This window comes from Macrosteles quadrilineatus, unplaced genomic scaffold (genome assembly GCF_028750875.1).
Source record: "Macrosteles quadrilineatus isolate MER2022 unplaced genomic scaffold, UCM_ALF_1.0 Scaffold_2__2_contigs__length_208266976, whole genome shotgun sequence".
NCBI lineage: Eukaryota > Metazoa > Arthropoda > Insecta > Hemiptera > Cicadellidae > Macrosteles > Macrosteles quadrilineatus.
In genome coordinates, this window is record NW_026542595.1 from 193555143 (window position 1) to 193565382 (window position 10240).

General features: G+C 34.8%; 1 protein-coding gene across 1 annotated transcript; it reads left to right on the plus strand.

The window, feature by feature from the left end:
* The first annotated feature begins 4554 nt into the window (after nucleotides 1-4554).
* Nucleotides 4555-6571, plus strand: LOC128987743 (actin-like protein 6B). Its single transcript, XM_054408751.1, has one exon. The coding sequence runs from the start codon at nucleotides 4856-4858 to the stop codon at nucleotides 6176-6178; it is 1323 nt and encodes a 440-aa protein (XP_054264726.1). The 5' UTR covers nucleotides 4555-4855; the 3' UTR covers nucleotides 6179-6571.
* Nucleotides 6572-10240: the final 3669 nt, after the last annotated feature.

The following is a 10240-nucleotide window of genomic DNA, read 5'->3' on the forward strand; positions in this document are numbered from 1 at the left end:
TGGAGAAGTGTTAAAAATGTTTTGAAAACTTGTCTTACTTGCAAACGACACTCATAAAAAAAAGTGCAGTCTGTACCTACACCATTGCCTTTAGATCGTGTAAGAAATGCTAAAGTTTTTGAAATAACTGGAGTTGACCTTGCAGGTCCGTTATTCTTGAAGAATGAGAAAAAGACTTGCAAAGCATGGGTATGCATCTTTACATGTAGTGTGTACAGAGCTGTTCACCTAGAACTTCTAACGGCCTCGGTGCTGTAATGGATAGCGTATCGGGCTGATGAACTGAAGGTTGCCGGATCGAATCCTACCAGAGGCATTAACTTTTTATCTAAGATTTAGATTAGAGTGTGATTACATCTTTTGTTAGGATTTGAGGCATCTATAATTTTATTTTATGAACTGAACAGAACTATTATTTTTTGATTAGTAAACCATTTTTAGATGTTATCATTATCAGCAAGTTTAGTTGGTTTGGTAAGGTTATGCCAGTTTAATTTTATAATTATAAAATTGAATTTGGGGCATTTAAAATTGTAATTTATGAACATAACTATTTTTTTCAATTAGTAAACCTTCGTTCCATTTGTTCATTATCAGCAAGTCTGGTTAGGTTATGACAGATTAGTTTTACATAAAATAAAAAAAATAATTTTATAATTTTTCTTAATTTTATAATAAGGTATTAAGGTATAACGTCATGGATATACAGACAATCAATATCACGTTTAGAACAGTCTCATTTCATAATCAGTATTTAAGTTGCGGGCTGAAAACGTGAAGTTTATTCCATCCATTTCGGCGGCTAAGGTTAAGAGGTACACTGCCACTGCCTACTGCCACTACCGTTCCCAATACTAGGTTTTCTTTGTGTGCAACCTGTTCCTAAACAGTTATAAAAGTAACTGGATTAGGAACGTAATATGGCGCCATTTGGAACAGACGTGCGCGGTAGTGGCACACGTCTGAGGTCCGAATAGCCTCTGCCATTTTTATTTCAGCTGCGGGATTTCGATACAGACGAAATGAGAACATTCTATTGGCTGCCATGGCTTGACGTCACTCCCTTCTCTTGTGGGAACGGCGGAACGGGAACACCATTACCCACGCCGCCTTTAACTCCAGGCCACGGCCTTCGAAGTGGCAACTTCGTAAGTCTGGTTTTGTAACAGCTGTTTTTTTTTTATAAGCAGCTAATGGTATTTGTGATTTACGAAAGCTTGGTTACTGGACTATGTCAATATTGACTCCGCTTAAATGTACAGATATATATTTTTCACCACACTATGATGTTTTTGGCTGTATTACATACGTTAATTGGTGGCTGAAAGTTACGTTTTGCTGGCGATGCCAGCTGTCCATAATTTGGGGACCGAGCAGGTTTTTACAGGCCGGGGCCGCAAAATCAGCTGTCAGCTTACTTTCTTAAAACATGAATGCATTTTAAATACACAATCAAAATCCATAGCATTGCAAAAGAATTGTGTTATTGTCGCCGTTGCCTAGCAACTATTTATTTTTATTTTTGCTGATTCCTCAAATTATTTCTTTACATAACCTTAAAGTTGTAGTTGTGTTGACTATCAGTGTGCATTATTATAGTGGTGTAATAGGGTATAGTGGTATAGTGTGGTGAAAAATAGCGTTCGTACCACGGGCCGAAATGGTTTTGCAGCTCTCGATCGATTTAAGTTCTCGACTTCGTCTCGAACTTAAAAACTATCTCGAGCCGGCAAAACCTCATTTTCGGCCCTAGGTACGAAATATACTATTTCTTCTTTCGGTTTTCAATTCTGTATGTTTTATTTTCATAAATTTAAATTTAAATCAATAAAGTTCGAACTAATGAGCTGATGCAGGCAGCGGCCTTCGAATTGGCAACGCCACAAAGTGGTGTTGTAACAGCTGTTTAGTTTGGCAGCAGCTAATAGTATTTGTGTATTTACGAAAAGCTTGGTAAATGGACTATGACAATATTGACTCCACTTTAAAAGTACAAAAATTGATTTTCTATTTAAATATTGTTTTTGTTTTCAATTCTATATCTTTTATTTTCAATCTTTCAATAAATTTATGTTCAAACATTTTAATTTAAATGAGTAATACGCGAAATAATGAGCTGGTGTCACCTGTCTGCCATGTTATCTTATGGGACGTCTGGCGCTAGACACACCACTTGCGACGTTGCCAATTCTACCAGGGGTTCTTGGGGTTAATGGCGGCCATGGCTGATTGCTTTTCTATAAAAAACTTCTTAGAATTTTGATATTCCAACTTAAGGGTAGGACAATTATTACTAGACTTAAGGTTAAGGTATTTAAGATGAAGTTGTTCCTTGAGCCTGAATAAATTATCATCAAACCAACTATGTTTAAGTGTGTTCTTGTTATTCTGAGGCTTAGATCTAATCAGTGGAAAACACAAAGCAAACTTGATGCAAACTGCAAACCTGTTCTGTTCTTTTGTTGAAGCAAACTGAGGGGCCCATTTCATAATAAAGTACAAACTAATATTATTAGTAAATCAGCTGATCGCCCAATGCAAATCTTATGGAAATTACAAGTTACAAGTTGTAACTTGTAACTTGTAGTTTAATTATTATGAAATGGGCCCCTGTCTGCCATGTTATCTTATGGGACGTCTGTCACTAAACTTCACCACTTGCGATGTTGCCAATTCTACCAGGCCGCGGCCTGTAGTTAGAGAAATGAAATGAAATGAAATGAAATGAAATGAAATAATATTTTATTTCCCAGAAATTATATACATATAATTACATTGTATTTTTTTTACTTAAATATAATACAGCAAACATTACTAACTGGATAACAAAAGAAAAATTATATTCTGTAGAAATAAAACGAAAAATGTGCAAAAAAAATACCTTCTATAACAAAGGAAAAAGTCTACATAGGCAGGGCCTGTGCGTAGACTCGAGTTGCGAAAAAGGTTAATTTAGATGGGAGGTAGAAAAATGTATAGGAAAACAAAAAATAATTCGTATAATTCTAAATTTTAAAAAATTTTCTTGCTTGAAACTGAATGTTTAGTTTTCTTCTGTGAATTAAATTGACGATAAAAAACTCTTTATAAAAATCTGGTGAAGATTGGAGAGGAGAGGTGGAGTGTGGTGTGTTGGTCAGTCAGTGAAGGTGTTGTATCAGTGATTGTGTAGGGTCAACGGTCAGGTCCACCCAACGCGATAACGGCCTCGGTGTCCTCTGCACTCAATCCTACAAGCCACGCTACTACATGCTTCTTAAATAGAGAGAGAGAGGGTGAATTTAAAATGTTGACATTTTGATATCTGTTACACATGTTACGATAAATGATTTGGGTTAAGTGAAAGCAATTCGTATGTGAAAATGATTTTAAAGTTTGTGGAACATTTATACCAACATTTCGAGAAAAGCGCGTATTGTGGGGATGAGTAATTTTTATAAAAATATTATCAAAGTTTTTGTACATGTGAACTAAAATAAATTTTAAAAATAACTGTCTGACTGTCAAAACTCCCGTTTCTACAAAAAGGTCGTCAGTTGAATATCTAAAGTGTTTTTTAAAAGCAACTTTAAGTATTGTTTTCTTAAGGAGGTGGCCGTGGTTAGTCTCAAAGCACAGACAATATAATACTTTATTGTTTAAAGTATTAAAGTACTTTAATGGTTTATTCCATTGTCTGTGCTCAAAGGTTTTACGGCCTAGGAATTGAAATGACAGCAACACCGGCAGGGTGGCTATAGCGTCTCGGTTTCCCCTTTTTAGAAACTGATGAGAACCTCTTTAGAGAAGGAGTGGGGGGTGTGACGTCACTCTGCTCTTTAGGGAACACCATTTATTACCGTAACGAGACGATAATATGATTCCATCGGTGTTCGTGGCGTTGTTGAAAGCAAAGAAAATAGAACTTTCTTTGTTGAAAGCGTCTTGGACTCGTGATCTGGAGGTCCCCAGTTTGAATCCCGCCGGTGACACTATCTTTTTGTCCAAGGTTTTGCTTAGATTGCGAATACTTCTTAACTGTACATCTTTTGTTAGAATTTGAGACATTTATAATTTTATTTATGAACAGAACTATTTTTTTAAATTAGTAAACCTGAATTAGATTTTAACTCTAACTTATATATTTTTTTATACTATCAGCAAGTTTAGTTGGTTCGGTTAGGTTATGGCAGTTTAATTTTACAAGTACAAATTTAAAAATTAATTTCATAATTAAAAATTAATTATAAGTAAACCTTCATTCGATTTTTATTTTACATATTTTTTATATTATCAGCAAGTTTGGTTGGTTAGGTTAGGTTATGACAGTTTAATTTTATAATTAAAAATTTTAAAATTAATTTTATAGTTAAAATGTTAATTTTCTATCTAAAATATTATAAAATAAATTTAAAGATTTTCTTAAATCGACGTGAGGGGCTCTCCCACAATCCCCCACTCTTTCGCAGAAAAGGTTCTCATCAGTTTCTAAAAAGAGGAAAATGAGACGCTAGTGCAGGGTGGCAACACTGCATAACGCAACGCCTAACCTCTAAGCGTCTGGTTCTGAAAAGAAATACGGCGTCGGCGTCTGTCCTGTCAGTTTACATAGTTATCTATTGTGTCGTGTTGTGACAAATGTTTTGACTGAAAAGTGTTTAATATTTCTATTCGTGTTTATATAGCCTAAATGTACAATTTAATCTTGAAGGCTTACTAAGAATTATGTTTTTGTTGACATTTCTACCGGCTGCTTTATGTAACTTTATGTAAGTGGACAAGGCTCATAGGCCTAGTTGGTATAAACTCCTACATTATTTTCTTCTGATTTCAAGACTTTCATAGTACCATCTTTGTTGCATTTAATATCCTAAAAATGAGTGGAGGAGGTATGCTTTACGGAGGGGATGAAATCGGCGCAATAGTGTTTGACATAGGACATCATTCATTGCGAGTAGGTTATGCTCAAGAAGATTCACCAAAATATGAGATTCCTGCAATGGTAGGTGTTTGTGAAGATGCAAATGGCAATGCAGCAACAATCACGGAGGGAATGGATCTGGACAAAAAGGCTGATTCAAATATCACATCCAACACCAAATATTACGTTGATACCACCGTTTTGAATGTTCCAAGGAAAGGCATGGAAGTCACTAGTTATATGAAGGATGGGGTTATTGATGATTGGGACTTGTTTGAAAAAGTCCTTGATTATACGTATGCAAAATGCATTCAGTCTGAATCAGAATACCACCCTGTCCTTATGTCTGAATCTCCTTGGAATCCCAGAAACAAAAGAGAAAAGTTGACTGAAATAATGTTTGAAAAGTACAATGTTCCTGCTTTTTTCCTTGTTAAAAATGCAGTTTTAGCAGCATTTGCGAATGGAAGGTCTACTGGATTAGTGGTTGACAGTGGTGCAACACATACCTCTGCTGTTCCTGTACAAGACGGGTTTGTCCTAACTCAAGCAATTGTTAAGTCACCGCTTGGAGGAGACTACATTTCTATGCAGTGTAAACAGTACCTTCAGGATAGTAACATTGAAGTTGTCCCAACATACATGATAGGCGGAAAAGAACCTGTAAATGAAAAAGAAAAAGCAAACTGGACGAAGAAAAAGAACCTTCCTGAAGTTACAACATCTTGGCACAATTATATGATGAAAAAAGTCATTCAAGATTTTCATAACTGTGTTCTTCAAGTGTCTGAGGCACCCTACGATGAAAATAATGTAGCATCCATGCCTGCAGTTCACTATGAGTTTCCCCATGGCTATCATCAAGAATTTGGTGTTGAACGATTCAGGATTCCTGAAGCTATGTTTGACCCGAGTGTCGCACCAATTCGAGGAGGAGTTGTTGGCAATACGATGCTTGGTGTTGGTCATATTGTCACAACAAGTGTCGGAATGTGTGACCCTGATGTTCGGCCTGCTCTATACGGAAGTGTGGTTGTCACTGGAGGGAACTCTTTCATGCAGGGATTTCCAGAGCGACTCAATAGAGACTTGTCAATGCGTATTCCTTCCAGCATGAGACTAAAACTGATTTCGGCAAATGGATCTGCTGAGAGGAGGTTCGGATCTTGGATTGGAGGTTCAATATTGGCATCCATTGGGTCATTTCAACAGATGTGGATCAGCAGTCAAGAGTACGAAGAAGCTGGGAAAGGTCAGATTGACAGAAAATGTCCGTAAAGCTCTTTTGTAGATACATATTATTTTTTATTTAAAAGAAATCAATTGCAATGTACGGTAGCATATTTAATAAGTGTCATAAATCAACCAATAAGTTGATTGAATGTTTTTATAACAACATCAACGTTTAAAACCTAAAACATTTTACCCAGATTTTTATTTTTTTTTAAGGTAGGCTAATCAGTCAATTTAAAGTTATGTACCTAAGTAATGTATTGTTTTGTGTTGTGATGTTTTTATAGGCTATTGTATTTTTATCGTTTAAAAGAAACTTAAATCAGTAAGATACTGTATATGTTGATTTTATGATATGATGTGTAAAATGGTCCCTGTTTTTAATGTGAAATTTAATTAACCAACTGGCTTAATCATTAAATAAACCTGATGAATATCGTGTACATTCCTGAGTTTTTGCTTCACCCTTTAAAAATGAATGGTTTTTAATTCTTTAAATCAAGTAAAAAGGTGAATTAGCTTAATTAGCTTTATAGATACAATTTTAAGCAGCCTCAATTGCAAAGGCCTACAACCCTTTAATTTATAGAACAAATAATAATTTGCATTTTTTTAAATCATGTTGACATTGTGAATATTTTAAGTACAACATTTAAATTGCTGGTTAAAACTTATTGATTTTAACTACCGGTACCGGTAGTTTAAAACACCTGGTTGAAATTACTGGTTAACCTAGGCATACACAGTAGATGTGTTATGACAAAGTGCTGTTTAAAGCAAGGCCTATGCATGCGTAGACTGCCGATTTGATTTTACCCAAAATTGATTTGTCTACAGTTTTTAAGCCCATTTTAAAAATTGTAGTTTTAACAAGTGTTCAGTTAAGTTACCAGGTTTAATCTTTTACATAAAAAGCCAAATAATCAGACGTGACAATTACGACTCAGGGTCACTCAACTCTGAAAATAGGCTACGTATTGAGTTAAACGTAATTGTGGGTAGGAGATAAATTTTTAGCATTGTAACTTATATGGAATATTTTAGGGTACTTTCCTGTTAAAGGAACATTCATTATTATCAATGATTTCTTTTCGATAACTTAATATCATTATTTTTTTTCACGATCGGTATTCCTTCTGTTTGAATATCTTCAAACACATTTAAATTACAAATCAAGAACTAACCTAGTTTAGGAAAAAATAATAGCCTAGATATTGGATAAGTAAATGAAACTATTCTAAACTAACCTAACATAACTAAACTTGCTGTAGGCTAAGTTACCGTTTCAAAATTCCGTTTGATAACAGAAAAGGCATTTTGAAATGTTTCAGCCAGTTTGGTTGGTTATAGGTTAGTTTAGAACAGTTTCATTTCAGTATATTTTTTTATTGTTTGTTGATACTGAAAGATAGGCCTATTCATTTATCGTAGTTGTCATATGTTAAGTTTCAATTTGTTAAAATCAATACCAAGTTATCAAATAAAAAAATATTGATATATCAAAAAGAAATCATCAATCATAATGTATGTCCCCTTTAACAGGAAAGTACCAAAAATTTAAGTTTAAAAATCTAGTGGAGTTAAGCTTCCACTGGTATTAAAAAATTATTATTTTAGTAAAGCTAAAAATAAGCAGTAAAGTTTTCAAGCAACATTTCTAGATAGGTAACCAACTCGTCTAAGAAGTTTAGAAGTTTCTCTGCCAAATTTGAATTGAATCATGATTACTGCTAAGGTAGGCTAACATGATTAACTCTGACACAGTCAATCCCACAAGCTGGGTCAAAGACGAAGACATCAAGTATCAAGTAAGTATCAATTAAGTTAGCCTATTCAATATTTCAGATTCCAGGCTTATTCCTGTGCTATAGTTACCTCTCTATCTATATATATAAAATCCAATGTTTGTTTGTCCTTTATGGACTCCGAAACCGCTTGACAAATTGTAATGAAACTTTCAGGCACTATTCAAGGATGGTTTATGTGAAGTTTGGTGCAGATCTGTCAAAAGGCCTCCGCCCCAGTGGCTCTGGAGTTTCCCATGTTAACCTTATGAGTACTCATATTTAAATGGAATTAAAGAATCTTAACAGCTGGTTTAACTAAACAATTTGATTCTGTGATGTTCAATATCATTAAAAAGTTAGTAGGTTTACCAACAGGGTGCAGCACTATTATTTTTTTTTATTTATACAGCTAATTTGCAACCAAAAGGTGAGTGAGCGTAGCGAACAAACTTCAACCTGGAGGCAAGTTAGCGTAGCGAAAGAGCTAACTTGAAGGCAGTGAGCGCAGCGAACAAGCTCCATGGTGAGTGAACGTAGCGAACAAACTTCAACCTAACCAGGACGTGATTGACCCATGCGAACGAGCTCATCTTGAAAATGAACGAGCATTTGACATAAAACCACATTAGGACAGGACGACGTCTGTCGGGCCAGCTAGTAACTTCTATACAAAATCATTTTGTAGGCCTACTTTTTACAAAATGGCACTGCTGGGTAAGGGGGTACCATGATAAAGGCTGTTGACAAGCTATTAGGAGAGAGTATTGGGTCTGATTGTTATAACGTTTATTATTTTATACTGTCACGTACAAGTGATCAACAAATCATGGAAAGAAAATTTTGTAAAACTGTGGAAAGTTGATTTTTGTTCCAAAACTATGAAATCACCTGTTGTCGTTATACCAGGTGTTCAAAAAGTCTGGAAACGCCTTTAATATTTTTCCCATTAATTAACGCAAAACAATTGAAACACTAGAGATTTGTCCTCAATTTAGTTACAGACTTTTGGTCGTTTGAACGGTATTTATTCACTTTGAGGGAAGTCCTGTGAAGGAAGTCTCAAAAATCTTCAATAGGTTGAATTATATCTCATTTTAAAGGTCATTAAAGAAATACATTTCCGTAAACCCGACTAAAAAAGGACGATTCGTTTGGAAATAGCAGCCTCTTAAAGTTTGAGCAGTGAATACTCAACCGTGTTCATTATGACAGCGTTTTAACTTAGATAACTTCACAATTGGGGGGAAATATCACAAATGGTCGATTTAATTGTTGAAAAACACATTAATGAAAAGAATATTAAGGCGTTGCCAGACTTTTTGAACATACTGTGCAAGGAAGGACCCACTTTGTTAGATGACCTTAGAAAAAAGAAATATTCCAACGTCTATTTCTAATTTAAAAATAATTAGTCTTTGTAGTGTAGCAAAGAGTAATGTTCAAAACACGAGTGAAAGTGGGTCATTACATATTCTCGACAATATTTAAAACATAGTCTCAAATATGAAATGACTTTCTACTCTTGTTATAAAATATACATAACAATGAAGTGTTAACCCTCCGAGTGTCATGTGTCGCTGCAGCGACGCGTAACACACTTTGTGTAGTGTCATGCGTCGCTGCAGCGATTCACGAACACTGTTTACGGCGAAGGCTCTATGACTGACAAAATCGGATTGAACTGGATCGAGTTAGGTATCGTTCTTTTCGTTAGATTCTAAGCTTTCTCCAGAGGTCTGTCTCTAAGCGCTTTATGTTCTCCAAGCCGATTGTAATTGTAGCAGACAGCTGACGTGCGTATTTGTAAACAGGTTAGTTAACCTCGGACCGATGACTGATGTGTTTTATTATGTTTATCATTGTTTTAGTGTTAAAAATCAAAAGTAGTGATATACGTGGTGCATTATAAGAAGATTTAAGTGATTTTGAAGGGCTGGTTAATGATCCTGAAGAAGTAGGTAGTGATATTGATGTAAATTATCAGCCAGATTCCTAGCTATGGTTAGGCTATGCATTCTTAGCTAAACGCTATATACTGAAATCTGTTTTTTGCCCGTAACTTATTTATTTGCAAATCTACTTCCTTATATTATTATATATTTGTAATCCTCATAAAATTTAGAACAAAGTGGCTATTTTCAAATATGTATAGGCCTATAATTTATACAATTTCATTGAGCGCGAACTTATTTTTTTTTCCAATTTTTCCAAAATAATTTTTATTTTTACCTAAAAAATTTTTTTACACAAATATTCCTTAGGTTTTATGTATGAAATTGAAGCCCATGATTTTCCAAACAAAATGGTATATAGAACAGTA